Source organism: Morus notabilis, unplaced genomic scaffold (genome assembly GCF_000414095.1).
Source record: "Morus notabilis unplaced genomic scaffold, ASM41409v2 Scaffold1341, whole genome shotgun sequence".
Taxonomy (NCBI): Eukaryota; Viridiplantae; Streptophyta; class Magnoliopsida; order Rosales; family Moraceae; genus Morus; species Morus notabilis.
The window spans coordinates 17456-41977 of record NW_010363438.1 but is presented as its reverse complement, the minus strand read 5'-3'; the positions used below and the strand labels follow the sequence as shown (position 1 = coordinate 41977).

General features: G+C 37.2%; 3 protein-coding genes across 4 annotated transcripts; 1 reads left to right on the top strand and 2 right to left on the bottom strand.

Annotated features, from left to right (window-relative positions):
* The first annotated feature begins 461 nt into the window (after positions 1–461).
* Positions 462–9322, top strand: LOC21387827 (sec-independent protein translocase protein TATB, chloroplastic). The gene is made up of 6 exons (XM_024169636.1): positions 462–762; positions 894–1012; positions 1740–1799; positions 1869–2013; positions 8579–8725; positions 8812–9322. The coding sequence occupies exons 1-6, from the start codon at positions 537–539 to the stop codon at positions 8955–8957; spliced, it is 843 nt and encodes a 280-aa protein (XP_024025404.1). The 5' UTR covers positions 462–536; the 3' UTR covers positions 8958–9322.
* Positions 9323–10007: 685 nt separating this feature from the next.
* LOC21387825 (methyltransferase-like protein 1) lies at positions 10008–15957 on the bottom strand. Of its 2 annotated transcripts, none has more exons than XM_024169627.1 (7): positions 15786–15957; positions 12154–14925; positions 11612–11695; positions 11401–11505; positions 11139–11247; positions 10734–10885; positions 10008–10540 (listed from the first exon to the last, which is right to left on the bottom strand). In XM_024169627.1, exons 2-7 carry the CDS (start codon positions 14821–14823, stop codon positions 10106–10108), a joined length of 3555 nt encoding a protein of 1184 aa, XP_024025395.1. In that variant the 5' UTR covers positions 14824–14925; positions 15786–15957; the 3' UTR covers positions 10008–10105. The 2 variants fall into 2 exon arrangements, with proteins under 2 accessions (XP_024025395.1, XP_024025396.1); XM_024169628.1 differs by having other exon boundaries at positions 10359–10575.
* A 3621-nt stretch (positions 15958–19578) lies between these two features.
* On the bottom strand, positions 19579–23903 carry LOC112092751 (BAHD acyltransferase DCR). Its single transcript, XM_024169635.1, is given in 3 exon segments — positions 19579–19926; positions 19929–20741; positions 23396–23903. Coding segments are annotated over 3 exon segments (1350 nt in total). The 5' UTR covers positions 23822–23903; the 3' UTR covers positions 19579–19815.
* Between the last annotated feature and the right edge of the window lie 619 nt (positions 23904–24522).

Sequence of the window (24522 nt, the reverse complement as noted above, 5' to 3'; positions counted from 1 at the left end):
ATAATAATGATAATCTGCAAATTACTAAATAAAAAGTAAAGCGTGGAAAAATCCTGTCCAAATAACTTGGCATAATTTGAAAACTAATATTTGATATGTACTCATAATATAATATAGATAACTCATAACAGCTTATATGTTTATTCCTGATAACTCATAGCAGCTTATATGTTTGTTCCCATACAAACCAATATATCACTGTACAGCGGTAGCTAATTGCTTGATGCTGACTCTAAACTATTGGGCTTACTAAATGGTCCATTATTAGCAGACCTGAGGCCCAGTAGAAGAAAAGCCCAACATGATGGCCTTACACACCTTATTGGACTCACAGCAATGGTCCATACGGAACTCGAAGCTCATTCTCACTTTTAGGCCGATGCCCAGTGAAGAATTGAGCCCATTATACTGTCCTGTTAAATTTACTTTTAATTTTGGATAATTTATGGTTCGGACAGAAACAAAAATGAGAAACTCATGGCTCAAAATGTCTCATAAATCAAGAAATTAACTCAAATTCAATCGTGAATGTGATCATGGCCTCCTCGGTAATTAGAGCTTCAACATGTCTGTGTTCTTTGTCGTCAACGACCACAAAACCGATCATTTTCAACAATCTATCTTCTTCTCGTTTTTCTTCTTCTTCTTCTGTAAGTTTGAATCCCAAAACCGCAAGACTTCAACTTTGTCTCGGACCCTTTTCACCATGGAGTGGTTTGAAGCATCTGGGTGTGTCAGTAACTTGGAGATCTTTGAAATTTGGTAGTTTTTCTAATCTGAGTTTATGGGGTTTTTTCTCTTAATCTCCAAGATTGCTTTCCCTTGTACTTATCTTAGCTCATTTTGTGGGTGTTTGAAAGAACTTTTTACTAATTGTTATGATGGTGTTGCAGAGAAGAAGAAGTGTAAAGATAGGGTGGCTTATGCATCTCTCTTTGGAGTTGGAGCTCCTGAGGCTCTGGTGATTGGTGTGGTCGCTTTGCTGGTTTTCGGTCCCAAAGGTCTGGCTGAGGTTAGTTTTTTTTTTTTAGTTTTTTTAGTTTTTTTTTTTGTTTGCTATGTGGCAACTTTGTGTGACTACTAGACTCCTTTATAATCTATGCTTCTTTAGTGTGATTATTGGGGGCAATTTTGAAAGGAAAAAAAATTATCTTCATCTATTAAAGAGGGAGAAAGAACTGAAGTTAGGGGATGTGTTGCTGTGTTTTTGGAAAGGGTTAAGGTCCCTAAGGAATTGGAGAACAAAGATGTCTCACTTCACTCCATTAAGAATAGCGGTAGGTTTGAATTTCGTTTTTGATGACAAAGGAGTTTGTGTTGTACCCCATCCTTGAAAGTTGTGGACTGTAGTTGACTGCAATATCCAACTTTGTTTATACACCTCAAAGAGTATACTCTAAAACTTTGGAATTGGACAGCTATTTAGGCTCCTTTGCTTTAGATTTGTTTATGGTACATCACTGCTGTTAATATTGAACTGTTAATTGTAGCATAATCTTGTAAGAACATCTTGAAGGACTAGGCTGATAGGTTGCGGAGATGAGTCTGCCTTGATTGTGCTTTCTATAATCTCATTCTCCGCAGAGCACTAGAGCAGTTCAAAGAGACAGACTATCTTGAATGCGACAATATCTGTGTGAGGGTCTAGTTATTGAGATTTTGGGAGTAGTTTTTAAGAAATTCGTATCTACTGGCTATACTAACATTGTGACATCTCTTCATAATCTACCCCAATGCAGGTTGCACGGAGTTTAGGGAAGACATTGCGAGCTTTTCAACCTACCATTAGAGAACTTCAGGTAGATACATATAAAGCTTTTGGCTTTTAACGTGTTATTTATGGTTTTAATATGTATAGTTCCGTGTAGGAAGTTTCTAGGGAATTCAAGAGCACTCTCGAAAAGGAGATTGGTTTGGATGAAATTTCGAGTTCAACGCCAGAAGTAGACAAAACCACCAACCCTCCTCCCAGCCTTAAATCAATTTTCAGTAACCAGATGGCTGCTGACCCCAGTGAGTGATTTAGACTCTCTTGAAATATTTGGGGTAGTGTTAAAACGTGGCTAGTATTTAGTGGCTGCTACATTTTTCTTTTATTTAGAATCCTTTGCATGCTTGTAATAATAATTTGTTAGACCCTATTCAGTAGGGGAAAATGAAAAGGACTTCCTGGAAATTTAGTTATTGTTGGCTTCAAGAACAATCCTTAAAACATAAAAGACACTAGGAGCAGGGCTAAACTACTGGCAAAATTTGAGCGCATCGTTTCTATTTCTTGTATCATAGTTTGGAAGCTCTAAGCTTCAAAATTGTGGCACTATTGTTCAAACTATTTCTGTACATGAATTATTCGTAAATCCAACAACAACTGTTCGGTGAACTAAGGGACATTCTGAAACTCTTCTATATCCATATTTGCAAAAGGGCTTTCACATTCAGTAGGCAGCTTTTGGATTTTATATTTCTTGAATCAGATGAACTTTGGAGGATTTTGTTAGGAAGATCCTAACACAGGCTCAAAGATTTACACAAGAATCCTTTAAAGAAAGAACACAGAATATTTTACCGAGGTTCGGATTCAAAGAATCCTACAACCTCGTTGGGCTCACTTGCGAGAAACCCTTTCCACTAGTTAAGAATTGATTACACCCTCAATCCTCGTCACTCTCAGAGATTACAAAGAAGAAACAACCCAAAACAGAAAACTGTACAGTAGAGACCCAACCACAATCGTGGCTCTCAGGAAAAATACCCAGTGAGTAAATCACTCTCTTTACCCAGATTTTTTTCAGTACCCAAATGCACCCAGATCTCTCAATATACCACAGTTTCTCTCACTTGTTTCTCTCTCTAGAACTCTCTCTCTGAAAAACCCTAAAACGAATTTTCCTTCTGTCTTGATGTTCTGTTGCCAAGAAGAGGAAGAGTTGTAAATATTCTAGAATTCTCTCCAACGACTCTTGCTTCTCCACGTGTCACTTGATGAGTGGTCCTTCTAAATACTACACTGTTGCTGAACGACCAAACGACAGCCGACTTATATAATCAATTCTTCATGTCGTTTTTCAGGAATTACTCCTCACAACATTCCACCTTAATTTCTGAAAGACGACAGTGTTGATTAACCCTGAGCTTCTCGCAAAGTTCATTGCCCTGACTTGATATAATCAAGTCTTGCCAATGCTCAGCAAGTCCAGACACTTCTGGAACTTGCTTGCAGTGACAACCTTAGTAGCCATATCTGATGGATTTTCTTCTGTGCTGATCTTCTCAAGCTCTATTGACCATTCTTCAACCTTTTCCCTTATGAAGTGGTGCCGTACGTCAATGTGCCTTGTCTTTTCATGATACATTGGATTCTTACAGAGGTGAATTGCTGATTGACTATCTGAATAAATCACAACAACTCCTTTCAATTCTTTCAACTCCTTTAACAGACCCTGAAGCCATATAGCTTCTTTAAAACCTTCTGCTCCAGCTATATATTCTACTTCGGTGCTTGATAAAGCAACTACTGATTGTAGTTGTGACTTCCAGCTAATGCAGTTCCCTCCTAGTGTCATTACATAAGCTGAAGTAGACCTCCTTCTGTCCAGAGCCCTTGCAAAATCAGAATCTACAAAGCCTTCGAAGTTCAAAGGGTTAGAACTTTGTTTATAAATCAAACCATAACTCAATGTACTATTGACAATGTTCTTGTCCATGATTAGACATGTATTTGTACAAAACACTTACTGCATAAGCTAAATCAGATCTTGTGCAAATCATGGCATACATTAATGACCCTACAACACTAGAATAGGGAATCTTGGCCATTTTAATCTTTTCTTCTTTTGTTTCTGGAGACTGTTTTGCAGAAAGCTTAAAATGACCAGCCAATGGTACTTTAACAGATTTAGATTGATGCATATAGAATTTTTGAACAACCTTTCTTAAAAATACTCTTCCTGAGATAGATACAGAAGTTTCTGTTTTCGGTCTCTTTTAATATCAATTCCTAAAATTCTATTTGCATAACCTAAATCCTTCATATCAAATTCAGCACTTAGCATTTTCTTGGTCTCATCAATTTTTGCTAAGTTCTTATTGGCAATCAGCATATAATCTACATATAGTAGAAGATATACTGCATTGTCAATATTAGTCTCCTTAAAATATAAGCAGGAGTCATATTGACTCCTAGTAAAGCCGGCTTTAATCATATGTTGATCAAATCGCTTATACCATTGTCTAGGGGATTATTTCAGCCCATATAGTGATTTTCTCAACAAACAGACTTTATGTTCACTACCTTTTACCTCAAAACCCGGTGGTTGATTCATGTAGATTGTCTCCATGAGGTCGCCATGTAGGAAGGCAGTTTTTACGTCCATTTGCTCTAGATTTATGTCTCTGTAAGCAACCGCTAAAAGGAGTGTTCTTATGGTCTTATATTTTATAACTGGAGAGAAGACTTCAGTGTAATCAATCCCCTCAACTTGAGTAAAGCCTTTTGCAACCAACCTCGCCTTGTACCTCCTGGGTTCTTGAGATGTGGTTCCTTCCTTAATTTGAAAAATCCATTTGCAATCCACTGCCTTTTGTTTCTTTGGCTTGTCCACTAGAACCCATGTATTATTTTTCATCAAAGAATGCATCTCCTCCTTCATGGCCGCCAACGATTTGTTGGCATGTTTGCTGTTGACTGCTTCCTCATATGATTTGGGTTCTGTTGCTTCTATTTCTCCAGCCATATTCAACGCATAAGCAATCAAGTTGCCACCATCATATCTCTTTGGTGGTCTTATTGTTCTCCTCTCCCTGTCTCGAGTCAGCATGTATTTTGACACACTTTCTGGGGGTTCTTGTGTGTGTTCAGTGAGACTTTCATCCGTGGCAGCTTGAGGCTCTTCAGTGGTTTGTTGTGGTTCTTCTGGTTCAACTTCATCATCTTGTTGTTTGGTTCCTCTAATTTGTTCCACCTCAACTTTGAGGTCTTGTCTTGAAGTTGTACCTGCATCAAGCGAGGGAGAGCCAGCAGTATCCTTTCCCCTTTTCAAGTAAGGCATGTCATATTCATTAAAAATTACATCTCGGCTATTAATTATTTTAAAATGGGGCCCTTCTTGAACACATAGTCTATAACCCTTAACACCCTCAAGATAGCCTAAAAATATGCATTTTACTGATCTGGGATCTAGTTTCCCTTCTCTTTGGTGTGCGTAAGCAGCACAACCAAAGACCCTAAGGTTACTTAGGTTTGGTGGTTTTCCAGTCCAACATTCTTCAGGGGTTTTAAGGTCAATAGGTTTACAAGGGCTCCTATTAATTAGGTAGCATGTTGTAGTTACAGCTTCCCCCCAGCATTTCTTACTTAGATCCGATCCAAATAGCATACACCTAACACGTTCCATTAGTGTTCTATTCATTCTTTCGGCTACCCCGTTTTGTTGTGGGGTCTTTTTGACCGTTCTATGTCTAAAGATACCATTTTCTTTACAAAACTCGGTAAAGATATCATGACAAAATTCAATGCCATTATATGTCCTAAGGGCCTTTAGTTTCTTACCAGTTTGGTTTTCTACCAAAGTTTTCCAATGCTTAAACTTAGTAAAACATTTATCTTTGGTTTTTAATAGAAAAACCCACACCTTCCTAGAATGATCATCAACAATAGAAAGAAAGTACCAGGCATTACCATGTGTTTGTGTTGATTCTGGCCCCTAAAGGTCAGCGTGAACATAGTCCAATGGAGACTTTGCCCTGAATGTTGATGCATCAAACTTAAGTCGGTGTTGCTTTCCTAGGACACGGCTCGCAGAAGTCAAGCTGATCTATCTTGCATTTGCCCAGAAGTCCTTGTTTACCGAGTTCTCTTAGCCCCCTTTCACTAACATGCCCAAGGCGTTTATGCCATAGATCAGCCTCTGAGTTCTCTTTAATTACTGCACTGGTTGAACCTGTTACTGCATGCCCTTCTAGTACATACAGCCCCTGGTGTTTTCTACCTTTAAGTACCACTAGAGATCCTCTTAGAACCTTTAAGATTCCACCTTCTGCCTTGTAAGCATATCCAGAATCATCTAGTGCCCCAAGAGAGATAAGGTTCCTTCTAAGCTCCGGGATATGTCTGACATTTTTGAGCACATGTTGTGTTTTGTTTGACAGTTTCACAATAACCGAACCAACTCCAACCATTGAACAAGAATGGTTGTTTCCCATCAGGACCCTGCCAGCATTATAGCCTTCATACTCAGTAAACAACTCTTTCTTGGGACACATATGGTATGTACACCCAGAATCCAATATCCATTCGTTCTCTTTTTGGCTAAGTCCAACAACCAACATTTCTGAGCTTTCATACCTTGAATCTTGGCTTGTAACCGCAGCATCACCTTCACCTGCCTTCTTTTCAGCCAGCTTTCTTTTCCATTCTTTACAGAACCTCTTGATGTGGCCCGGCTTATTACAGTGATAGCATTTCCTTTGACCATCACCTTCACCTGCCTTCTTTTCAGCCAGCTTTCTTTTCCATTCTTTACAGAACCTCTTGATGTGGCCCGGCTTATTACAGTGATAGCATTTCCTTTGACCATCACCTTCACCTGCCTTCTTTTCAGCCAGCTTTCTTTTCCATTCTTTACAGAACCTCTTGATGTGGCCCAGCTTATTACAGTGATAGCATTTCCTTTGACCATTTCTTGATTTTGATCTTGAGTTCTGTCTATTACTGGGCTTGCTCTGATCTCTTCTTTGTGGTCTGCCTCTGGAGAAAAGCCCTTCATCTCCATGGTTGTTTTTCTTGGAGGACATTTCAAACTTAAGTTCTAATTCTCTAGACCTTAAAGCTGACAGAACATCCTCCAAAGTAAGACTCTCCCTTCCATACTTAATAGCATTTTTAACGTCTTTAAACGTTTCTGGAAGAGAGATTAACAGTAAAATCGCCCGATTTTCTTCCTCTATCTTTTCTCCAATATTGGCCAAATCAATAACTATTTTATTAAAATCATCTAAGTTCTTCTCAAGGGACTTGGAAGTATTCATCCTAAAATTGAATAGGCTTTCTTTAAGATATTTTGTTGGTTAGTGATTTAGTCATGAACAGTTGCTCAAGTTTTAGCCATACCTTTGCAGCAGTATTCTCTTCATTTACTTGCCTGAGAACATTGTCGGCCAGATAGAGGATGATCGTTGAGAAGGCGATTTCTTGCATCTCCTCCTTTTCTGCGTCAGTGCCAGAAAAATCCTTCATATCCCCGAGGGCTTTAGCAACTTTCTGTTGGACCAAGATTGCTCTCATTTTCTTCTCCATAAACCGAAATCACCCGAGCCATCGAACTTTTCCAGTTCAAACTTCATCGAAACCCTGGCTGCCTTGAATCTTCGGTGACTTTTTCAGAATCTTGAATCTTGATCTTCGAGCCCCCACCTTTGATTTACGCCTCGAACCAAAACTCTGATACCACTGTTAGGAAGATCCTAACACAGGCTCTAAGATTTACACAAGAATCCTTTAAAGAAAGAACACAATTTTTTACCGAGGTTCGGATGCAAAGAATCCTACGTCCCCGTTGGGCTCACTTGCGAGAAACCCTTTCCACTAGTTAAGAATTGATTACACCCTCAATCCTCGCCACTCTCAGAGATTACAAAGAAGAAGCAACCCAAAATAGAAAACTGTACAATAGAGACCCAACCACAATCGTGGCTCTCAGGAAAAATTCTCAGTGAGTAAATCACTCTCTTTACCAGATTTTTCCCAGTACCCAAACGCACCCAGATCTCTCAATATACCACAGTTTCTCTCACTTGTTTCTCTCTCTAGAACTCTCTCTGAAAAACCCTAAAACGAATTTTCCTTCTGTCTTGATGTTCTGTTGTGAAGAAGAGGAAGAGCTGTAGATATTCTAGAATTCTCTCCACCGACTCTTGCTTCTCCACGTGTCACTTGATGAGTGGTCCTTCTAAATACTACACTGCGTTGTGTTAAGTTGCTGAACGACCAAACGACAACCGACTTATATAATCAATTCTTCATGTCGTTTTTCAGGAATTACTCCTCACAACAGATTCACTGGTTTTAGGGACTTCCACATTAAAGATTGGGAACTTTCTTGGTCACATTTATCAAATTTTACGTAAAGAGTAAATCCAATACGATCTTAGTATGCGTGTAATTTAGTATATTTCCATTTCGGTTAGCCTTTTCAGTAGGGTTCATGGTACTACCTGTTGACAGTAGCAATCTCTTGTGGTTTTCTTTTTCAAGCACTGCAAATCACTTGCACCACATGTGTCAGTAGAACTGTAGTATAAAACTGTCACGTCGCAAAAAGAGAAATTACCAGGTCCCACATTACTACGTAGTATGTGGCACTTTTGATGTGCCAACACAAGTGATTTCATCACCGATGGCGATTAGTGGTATTTTCTCTCTTCTTTTTATTTATTCCTTTTAAGTGATCAAGCTAGTGTCTTTTAGTTACTAAACAGTCACATCAATGGTGCTTCTCTGCAATAAGTTTGTTTCCCACTTGCACTTTTTACAGTTATATTCTTGTGAAGAGATCTGGAGCTAAGACGTTTTCTATTGCAGATGGCAGTTCATCCCAAAACAATGCTTACACCAGTGAGGAGTACTTAAAAGTTACAGAAGAGCAGCTAAAAGCAGCCGCTGCCCAACAGCAGGGACAGACACCGTCTCAATCAGTTAGCCAGCTCGAAGCTCAGACTATCTCTCAAGGTGAGTCTTCATGGAAACCCATTCTGTGCATGATACGTGACAAGACGGCAAAACCCTGAATGAATATTGGGATTTGCCTTTTGCAGACAGCGTTTCCTCTGCAGGTGGCGCATATACCACGGAGGTGAACTTAGAAACTGGAGATCAGCAACCGAAAGCAGCTAGTTCCCAAGACCAAGAGCAGGGGCAGAAATCATCTCCAGCAGCTACTGTTAAGGAAACTGCTAGTTGAAAATCCCATCAGCACCACAACCTAAAATCAAAGTTTGAAGCCTTTTCAAGAAGATCAAAAGTCTAAAGATATTCATTGCTAGCCAGTCCATCTCTATTTTTCTTTTTTCTTTTTTTTTCTTTTTTGTGCATCGCGGTGGCTAGATACGAGACCTCACAAGAACATGAAGAAAAAGCTGAAGAAATGTCGACATCTCGGATTGTTGTCTCTTTGCAATTTTAGTTTAGAGCCGTTGAGAGTTTGTTAGAGATTCTGTATTTCATGAGCATAGTCATGACAAAAGTTTAGGGTGCTCTCGAATCCATTTGTGGTACACAATTATTCTTCCCATAATGATTCAGAAATATAGATGCTTTGGATCTTCACAGAGACGTTCATTTCTGGAGCAAAGTTCTTGGCCCTCAATTTAATGATTAAAGCATATTTGAAATGGAATGGGAAATATATGGTCTTAAGTCTAGACTATGAACCATACAAATTTAAGCACGTCAATAAATTCAGATTTTAGTCTTCTTAAAAAATTGGAGTCGGATTGTTGGATCGACATGGACTTTGGAGTTAGTAGTAATTTCTGAGTTCATCTCTAATACAAATGCTAATGTCAATATAATATTTGACAGTAATATATATATATATATATATATATAAATATAAATATAGCATGTGTGACATGTTATTTGGATTTATGATATAATATATAATACTATTTCAAATGTTATATTTACTTTGTCATAGTTAAGTTTGAAAGTTGTTAATGTTTACCTTTCATTTTAAACAATTTGAGAAAACTACTATTGTTATGATTAAATTAAAAAATAAAGTGCTAAAAAACAAAAATGGATGCATCACCAATACGAATCAATAACGAAATTTGACATATGCTATTTTAGTGTTAAATTTGGTAGAAATTTACTACCAAATGTAACATGTTAAATTTAACACCGACAATAGCATTGCTAATATAGTAATTTTTCTATTTAATTACCAAGATTTGACATTAGCACACTAATTTCATATTGCATGGGAGATGTTTTGAGGACGTACTCTCGGGGAAAAAATTATTTCATTTCTTTTTTCATTAATAATATAGAGGGGCAAAAAAAAATAAATGTTACATTGCAGCACATAATTTTGTGCCGAGTTCCTTGTTACAACAAATTCATCTGTCTGTGGGACTCAAAATCTAGATACTCTCCATTTACCCTCCCGCCGAAGCCATACATATCAAAAATCTTATCATCCGAAGGAAAATTTCCCTCTCGACCTTTGAAACCTTCCATTGGTGAAGTCCAAGAAGCCTGGTTCGACAGATTGGAACTTGCTTCTTGGTTCAAGCCTAAAGCGGTTGGATTTTGCGGCGAGTTTCCAGCCGCTCTTCTATTTGAAGAATTATTTGTTGTCAGAGAAATTGACGCGGATGGTTGCTGCTGCAGTTGCTGCTGGTTTTTCATCGGTGATTTGGGCCGAAGAGACTCTATGTCGGGGGTTGTTACAACAAGATGAGGTGCCTCAGGAGGTGGATTTCGCCCGCCCCCTCCTTGCCACACTTTTCCATCTTTGTCAGCAAAGCTCCGGGTATAGGCCTGGATGTCATCATGCAAATCCAAGTCAGAACTTGCTACAAAAGACCAGCCGAATTAGTAACTCAGAAAACAATCATGAAGAAAAAGGTTCAAATGACATTTGATAATGCTTGACGTGCATATGATAAGCATCGTTGGGGGGGGGGAAGAACATCTTGTGCTTAAATGCACGCACGCCCGCACAATCTTGTACCTCAGCATTGAAATTTGACGAGGATAGTCCTTTACCGGCTGTCAGCCAACCAGACCGAATATTGTGATCCTCACCAAAAAGTTCAAGCCTCCTACGGCCTAGAGCAAAATGCTCAATTATCCTATACATGTCTTCAGGCTTTTGGGTTGAACCTGCAGTTTCATTGGAATTTACAGTAAGTGCCATTTCATCACTCGACACAATGAAGGAAACCAACAGCAGTGTGTCCTAACAATCAATTTTCCACAATTTTGCAATCAAAACAAAAGTTTCTAAGGAAAGAGATCGCACTATTTGCAATGTTATATATTTACTGTATAACCAAAATCATTTCAATACCGAGTGTCATCCAAACAACGTAAACCAAAGGTTACTAGTGCAATAAATGTGTATGAAGGTACTAACCATAAGGCGGCTCCTCAGCAATAATTACATCAGTATCAATGTTAGCGTGAATTATATGACCATCAGTACTGCGACGGACGGTGCCTTTTATGCCCATCAAGCAGTGTTCCTTCATCAAATTGATAAAACAATAAGCTTTTAAGAAAACCACTTTTGTTTTAATTTAGTTATAGTTTACTTTTGCTAAACTTTGGAAAAAAAAAAAAAAAAGGTTAAGGCCACCAATGAAGCAGCACATGTCCACAAAACATCAGAAACTAACCTTTGAGTGCTGAAACAGAGTGTGAGAGTCATGCCGCAACCCTGGAGTTGCATTACTTTTGTTTGTCTTTACCCAACAAATATCCTCACACCTTCGGAATCCCCACTGCAACATGATAACAAATAAATAAGTACAAGCAAATATTTGAATTATGCTCACAGAAAATGAAAATCTCCAAGCATATCGAAGTCCTAAAGGCCTGATCAAACACCTTCTTTAAACATTGACGGCCCTGCTCGAGTCCCATGCCATCACCCACCCATAGGAAAATAAAAGAAGGCGTGTCTGCTATTGCCTGTGAAAACAAGGGCAAGAGAATCAGTTATCCGAATCCCATGAAAGGAAGCATGTCAATACAAGCAATTTCATTTTCAAATAATAATAATAGTAATAAATAAAAAATACAAGCAATTAAATTTTAATGGCATTAATAAGTCATAGATACAACTAAAAATGAAATAGCGTATATGAACAGATGGTATCCACACAAACGCTCAATAACATCAAAATTCATGGCACTAGATATCAGTGCAAGCAGCAGAGCCTAGCAGTAATAGAAGTACAAAAGTTATAACCTATCACATGAAACCAAATACTGTATTATTATTTTAACACTTAGCAGTATGCAACGAAGTGAGGCAAGGGGAACAAGAGGCTTAAAAGTATTTCCATATTGAATGAACGTGAAAGATAACAGGAGAAATGTCAAGATGGGTTTGAAATTAACAAAAAAAAGATTGTGTAACCAATTACCTCAATCTTGAGATTCATTATTTCTTCAAATGTCCAGTACTCCATATGGTCAGCCACACCAGGAGCACGGTGAACATATTCTTCCCATGGGGGGTCAACAAGGATGACATCAAACTTTGTCCCGAAAAACTCTGGGGACAGCTCAAACTCCTTCAGGTCACATTTGTAGTACATGGGAGGAGACGCAGATTTAGCCACAATTTCATCCTTTTTCTGTATGAGCTCCCTCAGCTTGGGGTAATCCTCCACAACGTTAGTAAGTTCTAGCTCTCTGATGAAATTCTGGGGTCGCATACCAGTATCAACAAAATTTTGTGAGTAATCATTTTGCTCTCCTCTGGAAGGAGCTTTACCAAGGGGGCCATTACTTTTAGAAGGAACCCAACCACCAGGAGTTTTATCAGCTGGAGTTCCACGACCCATTGGCCCTGCAGCATTAAAATTAGGACCAGACATGCTAGGAGAACCTCCTCTTCCAGGGCCAGATTGATTAAAGTAAATTGCAGGATTGGCAGGAGAGCCAATATTAGGGGGAAATCTTGGGCCTGACGGTCCAGGAGAAACTGCTAACATATTCATATCGACACCTCGCCCTCCAGGCCAAACAGGAGGAGTAAATGGTGGAATGAAGACACCGGGGGAAATTGGCGGTCCTGGGGCAGGTGACATGCTAGGGGTAAGTGGCTGCATGGGTCCTGGTGGAGGCATTCCAAGAGGTCCAAATGGCATTATTGGCAGTTGGATTCCGACCTGTTGGCTGTCTCTCCCAGTAGGCCTGCCTCTTCCTCCTCTCCCAAGTCTTCCCCCTTTTATGCCTTGCAGAGAAGCTCTATTGAAAGATCCTGGCTCCTGGCTTCCATATGGAGGCTGGGAACCACAACTAGAACTTTGGCCACCAACAGTGCGACCAGACATAATACCTTTCTGGCCTCTTCCTTTCCCTCCGTGCAAATCAGAGTCATCCCTCCTTGAACTCTGATCTCGCACAGGGGTACCATCATCCATATATCTTTCTTTCAAATCTTCACTTGGAAGCCCAGAACCATAATCAGTCCTCGCCCTATCATCTTGTGCATATGCCCATTCTTCATCATTACGGGTTGATTTTCCATCAGACTGCTGAGCAACTTCAGTTCTCCTAGAAAAGTTGGACCCTGATTCTGCTCTTCCATAATCTAGAGGCTTAGTTTGAATCTCAATTACATCATAATTCTCATTTGAAATTCCAAAGTTTGAGGATGTTTTGACAGCTTCACCTCTACTTCCATCTTTCCTGTTACCAGATCGACCATGAGGTCTTTCATTATGCCTTTCACTGTCACCCCTTTCGCGACCATGTCTAGGAATCTCCCACTCTCTGCCATGCTCATACCCAACATCCCCATTTTTAGTCTCCTTATCATTACTGCTGCTTTGTCTTCTTTTCCAGTTCTCTTTGGAACCTTCTCGGTCCCTACTCCTTTCGCTCCAACTATCATCCCTGCCTTTAGATCGATCATCCTTAAAACTGTCCTTTTCAAGTTCCTTCCGCTTGAAATTTCTTTCATAATCCACATCAGAGTATTCTGAATCATGATGACGCCTGCCACTTCTCTCTGGCGTTCTAGACCTGTTAGCACTTCCTACTTCTCTTGCACCTTTATCTTTCACCCACGAACTTCCATCTTCATCTGCATTAAAAGATCTCTCTCGGCTTTCAGAAACATCCCTACCAGATGACCTCTGCTGCTTATGCTTCTCAGTTTTCTCCCTGCCTGATCTGTCTTCTCGAGCAATAGGACTACCCCTACTGTCTTCTTCTACTGGTTCTGACCTGCCTCTACTCTTACTCCTTTCAGCATCAGCTTTTCGTTCTTCTCGGTTATTAGCTTTAGCACCCCTGTCACTATTTGAATCCAAACCCTTGCTTCTACTTTCACTGGTTTCATTTCTGGAAGATGCACTTTTTTCTCGAGAACTCTCATACTTGGGATCGGAAGCCTTACCACTTCTTAAATCAGCCCTTTCAGAAATATTGTCTTCTGCTTTTTTGACAACTTCTGTTTCATCCCATCTTCTCCTGGAGCTCCTTGTATGCTCACTAGATCCATGACTCTTCTCTCGTCCACTTTCTCTCCTGTCTGAATACTTGGAATCTTTATCCAGCATCTTCTCAAGCTCTCCATCATGTGACTTATCTTCTTTCACTTTACTTCTACTTTGAGAACTTTCATGCTCTGGATTCTTTGTGGTCATTTTTCTTCTCTCAGTTTCTTCAACTCGGATTTTCCCTCTACCATCTGACTTGTCTCCACCATCTTGCTTGATCTCTGCTTCTCCATCACGATACCAACTGCTCAATTTTTCCAGGCTACTTTCTTCTTGTTTTTTCTTCACCTGCTTGCGCAACTCTTTTCTAGAGTCATAATCATCTTCCTCGCTATCTACTCTGCTTGAGCCACCAGATTTTTTTCTTGCATCATTTCTGTCCCCATTGCTTTTTCTTCTTCCATTTCCATCTAATCCTTCAACTTCTTCTCCATTACCAGACTTTCTTGACCTACTTGACCTGTGCTTCCTCTTATCATTGGCTTCCCAGTCATCATCATTTCCAGCCCTGTCACTCTTCACATCTGAGCCATCCTCCATCTCCCATTTCGCATAACTCCGACCGTGCTCAGGTGAGTCCATTGGAACCTCAAGCAACAAATAACTAGTAACTTCCTCCTTTATTGATGAACTAACAACCGGCGCAGATCATATGTACTCAAAATACACGTGATAAAAATTATCCTGCAATCACATTTCAAGAAAGAAAAAGTTAAAAAGAGGAGCATAGGAAATATGAAATTTAGACTCTTTCAAGAGGTTGGGAAACAAAGCACTGCAAACTAGCTCTAAGATTTTACAATGATGATGATGATGATGATGATGATGATGATATGAATAAAACTGAACTGAATTACAAAGATAAGCCTTATCCATAGGCTAACAAATGCTAACATAATAAAGAATCCAATCCAAAGATTCAAACTTGTCCTACATCATACCCCAAAAAGAAAATTAGAGATAGAGAGAGAGATATTGGAGACTTAATCTCAAATTAAATACCTAAAGAGCAGTTCTTTATATAAAATTTACCCCCATTTACTCAGGCTATAGTTCCAACCATTTCAGAAGTAAAATGACAGCCCCTATTAAAAAACACAGTTACTATTGCAAGCTCAAATTAAAGTTAATAGACGAACCAATCCACTTCAAAACACTAAAAGGATCTAAATTTCCATCTTCGCATCCAAAAAAAAAAAAAATCCTCTTTGGTTGCACGGGAAGACCGGGAAAAAAGAAGAAAAAGACGAAAACACATTACAATTTATAGCCTTGCCGATGTGCCATGTTGAAAGTTTGAGCAATTCAAATCCAATTAAAGTACAGAGTCGGTTAGGTTTTCCACGCCTCCGAATCCTTAATTGAAATTTCAATTCATACTTGAATAAGCAGATCCTTTTCCCCTAGATTTGTTGAGTTTCTTTGACACAAAGGAAGCACGAAACGAAATCGAAAACCCTAAAAACGAAAAATTTACCGTTGAATAATTCTAGAGAGAGAGAGAGAGAGAGAGAGAGAGAGAGAGAGAGAGAGAGAGAGAGTACCTGAAAATCAGAGAGGAGATTGTGAAGAGCAGAGGACGAAAACCCTAGGAAGCTTACGAATCAGGATTTCAGGCTCGTCGTCGTGGGTGAGTGTCTCCCTCCGCTAAAACTCGAAGACGACGACCGTATTGGGTATTGATGAGATGTCTTCTTCTTTTTGTCAGTAAGACAAATCTTGTTTTTCATTTCTTTCTCAAACTATCAACTTAGAATTTTTTATTAAAAAAAAGAAAAAAAGAAGCGTTTTATTTTTAATTCTGAAAAATGGTGTCATGTTGTTATCCTAAAAAAAAAAAAAAAAAGGTATTAATTTCATGCTCAAAAAGAAAAAAAAGGTGCTGTTTTATTCTCCGCCTTAAAAAAAAAAATCCATCGTATTATATTTTGCTCTTTTTTATTAAGCAAAATATTAAGCACGCTCATTTTACTGATTTAAATTTAAAATTTGAGTTTTGTTATACTAAGGTCTCATTCACTTTATTAATTTAAGTTTAGAATTTAAATTTTAGTACAGTAAAAAAGTCTAAAAATAGTCACATCTAACTTTTTAGCTACAGTAAAAAGCTCTCATATAAAATTACATCTTAACTCGAATTAAAAATTTGAATTAACGAACTAAACAGACTCTAAAAAGATATCAGAAATAGTCACATCTAATCATTTTATTATAGTAAAAAATTCTCATATAAAATCACATATCAACTTAAATTAAAAACTCAAATCAGTAAATTAAACAGGTTATAATTTACGTCATCTGTTTCTTTAGAGTATACATTATTATCTGATATTTTTAAGAAAGATTGTTATCTGATTGGTTACTCCCAGCAAGGAAAAAGAAAAGGTTTTTTGTTTGGTACGAACATAAAATATGATGAAAAGATAATTCAAGAAAAGAGCCCAATAATATGAACGTTGGAAAACAAATAAAATTGCATTCTAAAAACACATATAAATAATTAATGTTATTTAATAGGCCATAAAAACTGACTGATTTCTTTTCACATAAAAAAAATATTTGATTTTCTTTAAAGAATCATTTGTACATCATAAAACAAGAAGTCGTTATTTTTTCTGAAAACAAAACTACATGTCGTTTATTTGTATGTCTATTGTCGGTTGCCCTAAAAAGCCCGACCTTTGTTCAATGCCGCTTCAGTAAAAGCGACATGTGATTTCCACCAATAATTTCTTGTCGTTAACTCCAAAACATATTTTTGACATGTCGTTTTCTAGATGTAAGCTTTCTCTACATGTCCCTTAAAAATTTGCAGTCCTATAAATTTGCTTAGAATTTTTTGTTTTACTCTGCAGACATGAAATCAAATTTGCTTTGCATCAAAGAGAGAGAAGGAGAAAGTAAAGAGTGATTCTCAGGAGAAAGTAAAGAGTGATTCCCTTTCCTATTTAATAATGTGTCTACTTACAAAATTAATAATAGAAATTTAGTGAGTTCCACACAATATAGGGAATGAAAAAAGAGAATATCAATCTTTGCAATCAAAGGGAGTGGATGTTAAATTTACTTATCTACCCTTAATGAATTACTATACAATCAGTGATTATTTAATTGTGTAAAAGGACATTTTAGTGATTACATTAATAAAATTGCTATTCCTAATTTTAGTAAAAATAAGAAAGGGAATGTGTTGTTTTCTATTATGCTATCTAATAGTCAAATAAACACATAAATGAGAATTAATGACTCTTAATCTTATTACTTTACTTTTCAATCTCATTATCTTTCCTATTATATTCCTTTACGGTTTACTCTTAGTGTATACATTTTTGTGTTCAATAATAACGCAAGGTTAAAAAAACAAAAAACAATGCCTTTCCAATATATCATTATTTTCATAAAAACGACTTATCGTTTTAGGGAGAAATTACTTTTCGTGATGTCAAAAAACAAAAAAACGGCATAGTGTTTTTTGATTATACTTTAAAAGTGTAATGAAAATCTTAATGTTTTTTTATTTTTTTTTTATTTTTAAAGGGATCGTTTATCGGCATTTTGGCACAAATTTGTTGTCCTTTTCTTCCTAGACTAGACTAGACACGATAATGTTTTGTTTACATTGGTGTCGTATAACACTACAAACAATATATAATTGTTGTCTGGAAAATTATGAGACTGTAGTTTATATTTAAATGACAAGTCGTTTGTGTTCGAAGTTTGGTGTCGTCTAATAGAGTACAAATAGTATATTTGTGTGAAAAAAAAGTTCGGTCGTTTATATTTAAATGGACATGTCCATTATGTTCAAAGTTCATTGTCTTTTTGTGTTTAAAATCGACATAGTTTTTAGACCCTTTCTGTAAAATATAAAATAAGAGTAACTTTTTTTTTTTTTTTAAAGATTATTATCACTTGTGCTTCCTGACTTTTAGGGTCATTTTCAGTTTGTCGCTAAAATAAAAAATCTCATTTTACCCTTTAAATTTTTAAATGTTCCTATTCTTGATCCTTTTTATTGTAATTTCTATTAAAAAAGTTAGAAAAATAAAATAATATAGTCACATGATCTTTCTAATTAAATTTCTATTAAAAATAAATAGATAAAAACCACGTAACCATACTTAACCCATATTTTTATATAAGATTTTAACATAAATTCATACAAAAGGTTTAAATGGGTCAAATTCAAAATTCAGGGGGCACAATGAGAGTTTTAAAATTTAGAAGGTAAAGTGAGAATGACACTAAAATTCATGGAGCACCAGTAAGATTAATTCAAAACAATAAATTGTTTTACCGGGTAAATATATATATATATGTGTGTGTGTGTGTATGTATATATATGTATGTATGGACGAGTTTTTAGTGGATACGTTTCTAACTGTGGTCACCTCTAAATATAAAAATTTGATAACGTAGCGTGATAAAACTTTAATTTCATTAATTTTTTAAGCCAACTATTCAATATATAGTGGCTAAAATAATAATACGCGGGTAAATATTGCAGTAACTATGAAAATCACACTTGTAGTACTCTTATTTATTTTAATGAGTTAAAATTCTACTACTTACACAAAGTGAGTCATATTAAGTGAGTAGGTGAGACCTAACTTAATAGGACTCACCATTTTATGAGCATAGTGTAATGAATAATATGCAAATTTAAATCGATAAATTTTCCATCACGTTCCTTTGTTTTGTATTTTTTTTTATTTGATACGGTTCTATATAATCAGAGGATTTAAAGCTACGCAACATCAGTGAGCTATTATTATTATTTTTTTACTCTATCACATAATTCTCTCAGAAAACATACTTTTTTATTCTACTTTTTATACATGCGATTTTGTCCCACGTGTTCTTGAAAAATTGTTGTGCATGCCTTGAACTAGATGATGACTTTCTGATTCAAGGGATAAACTAATCACTCTCTCTCTCTCTCTCTCTCTCTCTCTCTCTCCTGAGACATGACATGGCTTTTGCCGTTTGCGTTTGGTGTCGTTTTAAGTATGGGAAACGACATATGTATATGAACCCCAACACGAATTGAATTTTCTCATCATCTTCGTAATTGATAGATTGCTCATCATAACAACGGATACATATTATACATCACATAAAAATTTGTTACGTTACTGATTACTGAAATGTCTTACACATCGATTCACACGTCCATGCAATGATTATATCAATACTTGCATCGTACATAATGAACAAGATCATACAATAAACAAAACATCGCACTTTAATTCGACCATTTCCAAAAATCATACCAACCAATACCAACAACATACCAACGTCAATGATTAGCAATCAAACATTAAAACATAGAAAATCAATCAATAAAACTAACATCAAATAAAACGAATCCAAACACAAAAACAACATTAATAATTCTTGGTACCTAGAAACACAGAAAAAACAAATGCTGCAACGCGAGATACAATCTCTGTCGTGATTTCATCCACTTATTACCACCAAATTCCAAAATCACAAACCTCACTTGCATCAAACAAAACATTTTTTTGTTTTGTTTTGTTTTTCTCTTTTCTTGTCTTCCTAGTCGATCGACCATCAGACACCGACGAGAAGAAACTCATCGTCCTTCTCGAGCCTCTCCATGGCGAAATTCTCCAATGTGATCTCAACGTCGATGCTCCGGCCGCCGCTCTTTTTTTTTTGCTCTTCCCCTGGTAAAGGTAAACCATGCCGTCGAACCTGTTGTTGCCGCCGCTCCTCACGCCCTCCGGCTTCCCCCACCCGAAGTCAACCTCGTACACCTTGAACCTCGGTGAGCTTCCGACCGCCACGCAGTTCACTCCGGCATCCTTAAACTGGAATATCTTCGGCGCGCTCTCCCACTCCTTGTTCCTCTCCTCAATCGCCTTCGCGTCGTGCGATTCGATCGCCTTCCGGATCGTCGCCGCGCCGAACTCCGGCGAGTTTGCCAGGAGTAATCCGGCTCCGGTGACGGTGAATATCGCCTGGATTAGGTTTCCGAAGTAGCTCTCCGGCATCCGCGGGTCGACCCGTTTTCGGCAATCGGCGAAGACGGTGTACACCGTGTAGTCCTCGGGCTTGAGGTCACGTGCGATGGTCACGTGGCGCCAGATGTGGGCGGAGAGAGACTGGAAAGTAGAGAACGGCTTTGAGCCGCTCGATTGGTTGACTCTAGACTTGATCTTGTCAATGGCTGATTCGGAGAACTTGAAGACTTTTTCTCTGAGTTGTGGACCGGGCTTGGCGTCGCCGTTAGATGATGGCAGTGGGTCCTTCGATTCACCGTTGGATGAGGCGTGTGGGTCCGGGGGTAGGGTGAGGTCGAGCTTCACGCGCGTGTTGCGGGCGTTGGTGCGCTCGAGGAAGGGTGGGACCGAGATGGAGTCGGACCCACTACAGATCTCGGCCCATGAACTCATGAAGTGCCACGTGGAGCTTCCATCTAGGATTGCGTGGTTTAAAGCGCACCCGATCGCGATCCCGTCTTTCAGCTTGGTTAACTGTTGGCAGGGCCACAAGACTTTAAATGGACCCCAGGCCCAGAAATTAAAGTGCCGTACGACAACAATTTTATTAAATAAACAATTTTATTAGTTGGCGTTGGAACGTTCTTTTTGTGTCACGAGTCACGACCTCTTTTTCAGAAAACGACAATAATTTTTATGCATTTAGGTCTCGTTCACTTTGCTGAATCGAGTTTAGATGTGATTTTATGTAAGAGCTTTTTACTGTAACAAAAAAGTTAGATGTGATTGTTTGTGAGAGCTTTTTACTGTAGAAAAACTCAAATTCTAAACTCGAATCAACGAAATGAACGGGATCTTAATTTCACTGAAACGAACGTGAAAATACATAAAAAAATATTTACAAATTTTCGGCTACGATCTCAGTAATCCAACAAGGCTACGAGCCGAAAAAAAAAAAAGAAGAATATAGAAGGATTTGTATAATTTGCGTACACTTTTTGGGCTAAATTCAACTACCATAGTACAAAATTGATAGATGAAAAACTAATAAATATTTATAGCCAATGAAATCGATTTGATCAAGCACAAACTTGAACCATTCATCTCAAATGCAATGGCGGGGCCTAGACTAGCGGTAAATTCATGCTTTTACTTCCATTATTTAGATCTAAGTTTGACGTACGGCTAAAAACAACTGACAAATACTCACCTGAAATCTCAATTTATGGTGCTTTTTTATCATGTACAAATTAAAATGGGACGTCTAAAGGATACCTCTCACCAGAAATAGCATAAATATTTTATTTTATTATTTTTTTATTAGAAGATAAGATTTTTATACTATTTTTTTTAAAAATTATATATCAACTTAAAAAGAATGGAATTTAAAGACAAGTACACAAAACTAATAAGTTAAAAGAGATTGGTACAAATATTCGTCTCAATTTACGGTCCTATGTTTTGATTGGTCTGATTTCGTACTTGCCATGAGAGTGGGACCAAAGAAGCTGCACTTATGGCGTAGATTTGATGAGTAAATCATCCATCAAGGAAATATAACCGAAAAAACTCATCTTATTTGACTACCGGAAAGAAAAAAAAAAAAAAAAAAAAACTCTATCTTATTGGAGTTGTGTTGCTGTTTAGTGTATATTATTAATGACAGCAATACTTTAACTGAAAGTCTGAAACATAGCAATCGATGTCATCCCTTAGTTATCATTTGAGGTTTTATGTTTTTTTTTTTTTCAATTGTTATTATTATTATTTTTTTTTTGCCAACCTTTCGATTAGAAAAAAAAAAGGACTGAAAAACCCGAAATAAACTTTTTTGTTTTTGTTTTTTAAAGAACAGAAAGAAGAGTCTAGTTAGCAGTGGATCTGTGAAACGAACAGAAGTAATTAGTGGCATCTGGCATGTAAAGAATCAAGGAACTGCTAGTTTTACAAGTGGCGGTTTTTCTCAAACATTAATAAATAGCAAAGAAAAGGCTCTTAAACAAGGTGTGTAAGATCCTATTAAATTTTAGATAAAATGGAGATGAGGGTTTCACGCACAGCCACGTTCTTTTATACATATTTTTAACTTTTAAAAAATAACTAAAAAAATGACTACATACATAAATCTAATTCGCGGATTCGAGTTTTCAATTCGAGTTAAGATGTGATATTTTTTAAAAAAATTTAACTGTAACAGAAAAAGTTAGATGTGATATTTTTTGAAAGCTTTTAACTGTAGAAATTTAAAACTGAAAACTCGAATCGGTAAAATGAACGAGACCTAATACTGATAAGGTTACCTGTGCCATAAAAGGCATTTAGTGATGCACCAATCTTGGTAAGGGGGGTAGTTGTGCTGCAACACTGTCACAGTGACATTATGCAAACGCGGTTCTTATAATTTATGTACTAGTTCCGTTTTTGGGTATGTTGTTTTGCTTCTCAACCACATGATCATAGACCACAGATCTTTATATATGCAGAAGAAAATACTACTAGAACTGCTTTGATCAAACTGATTTGGTCACCATTTTCATGGAGCCATGATGTGAAATCTGTGTTAATTAAGTACTCGCAATGCAACTTTTCAATTATTAAGATTATTAAGTTAATCCATCAGGGCTAAAGATTACTTAACCATGATTATAGGGATAGCCTAAGGATAAATCTGCATCCCTACCTGTAGTAGTGAGATCGAAAGTTCAAATTTCTCAACCCCGTTAAAGAAAAATTGCTATGTTCATATTCTGTCTCCCAAAAAAGAAAGAGATCAATCGCTATGCTCTCTTACTATTTGATCATTAAATAAAAATTTTGATACTTAAGGAATTAAGTTGTATTTTATCATTGTGTGTGTGTGTTTTTATTTTTATTTTTTGGCAATTTCAACCTCATTTTGTTGCGTTTTTCCCCCCTTTTCTTCTCTTTCCCCCCAAAATATTATATTTTGTAACTTAGATTAAAGCTACAACTTAAGATTAGAGAAGGTACGGATATTAAGATTAAAAAAAATGCTAACTAATGTCGTTAATCATGGATCATCACAACTGCTTTCTCAAACATCCAGGATGATCATGATTAATCGGTTGAAAATACCAGCGTTAACCAGCATTAATCACACCATCTCATACTAATGCACAACAATTAATCAAAAAATGGTCAATTAGCAATTAAAAATCATTAATTACCTGGACTCCTAATAAGGGTCTGTGAGCACCCTCCAAGTTAGAGATCCCATTGTAAGGAATCAAGTCCTTAAAAGTGGCCGTACCTTCCTCCACCAACAGATCCTCAGTCCCAATCTCCTCAGCCAAAGCTTCCACAACTTCCACACCTTTCATTTCATTGTCGTATTCCACCCTAAACACACCTTCCTCATCCTTCCCAAGCTTCCCCGCCAGCTGATAGAAATCAACCAAAACGACACCAAGCCCGTCTTTCAATTTCGCCACCATGCCCTCAAAGTCACTCCCCTTGTAGAACATGAGCTTTTGGTTGTAGTAAAATGCCAAATATGGCAGATCAAATGTCACTAGCTGACACTCTTTTCTCCCTATTTCCTTGTTGGGTTTGATATGTGTTTTGTTAGTGATTTTCACTTTTGATTTTTCCATGGCTAGTGAGATGATGATGATGATGATGATATACAAGAGAAACTTTTTCAGTACTTATTGATTTATATATAAAAGGGTTGAGAGTTTTAGTGGGTAGAAAAATTTGAGAGTGATTATAGTGTACTTATAGTCACATAGAAGTGGTTCCTTTGGTGTAGTTGGCTAGCATTTATGGTTTCCTTGCAAGCAGTTGTGGCCATTAATGTTTCTTCTTTTGATACGTGGGTTTGGGTGGAGGTTAATGGGCAAAGAGTTTTTTTTTTTTTTAAATCCTTTTTCCCCTAAAGATTATTACTATTATTATTATTATTATTTTTATTTTTTTTTATTTTTTTTGGGTGTTATGATGCATAACACTGTCTTGTTTGGGTAATTAAGGGGATGTGAGTTGGATTGGTGTTTGGACCCAATACTGGCTATTGGTCAGAGAGAAGATTTAGTTCGAGAGCTGTCTCTCATAACTACTTGCAGGACCATTTTGTTACACTTCAAAAACTGTCGAACAGCTAAGTTGCTTTTAATAAATAGTAATGTGAGCGATTTCTCTAGATTATAACATTATTGTCACTATCCTTAACCTATAATCCTATACAAGGATGAAAATGCATTTGTAGAAATACCGACGGTGCTCCATATTGAAGAAAATTTCGAGAAAAATATCATATGATGTAAATGTCATTGCTATATATTTCAGAACATAT

Excerpts from the sequence above, each read along its gene's own strand:
- LOC21387827 (XM_024169636.1), top strand. The coding sequence starts at position 537 with ATGGCCTCCTCGGTAATTAGAGCTTCAACATGTCTGTGTTCTTTGTCG. Across the intron at positions 1,013-1,739 it reads GTCCCAAAGGTCTGGCTGAG|GTTGCACGGAGTTTAGGGAA; the intron begins GTTAGTTTTTTT and ends ACCCCAATGCAG. Across the intron at positions 2,014-8,578 it reads CCAGATGGCTGCTGACCCCA|ATGGCAGTTCATCCCAAAAC; the intron begins GTGAGTGATTTA and ends TTTCTATTGCAG.
- LOC21387825 (XM_024169627.1), bottom strand. The coding sequence starts at position 14,823 with ATGGACTCACCTGAGCACGGTCGGAGTTATGCGAAATGGGAGATGGAG. Across the intron at positions 11,506-11,611 it reads GCCGTCAATGTTTAAAGAAG|TGGGGATTCCGAAGGTGTGA; the intron begins GTGTTTGATCAG and ends ATCATGTTGCAG. Across the intron at positions 10,886-11,138 it reads TGCTGAGGAGCCGCCTTATG|GTTCAACCCAAAAGCCTGAA; the intron begins GTTAGTACCTTC and ends ATGAAACTGCAG.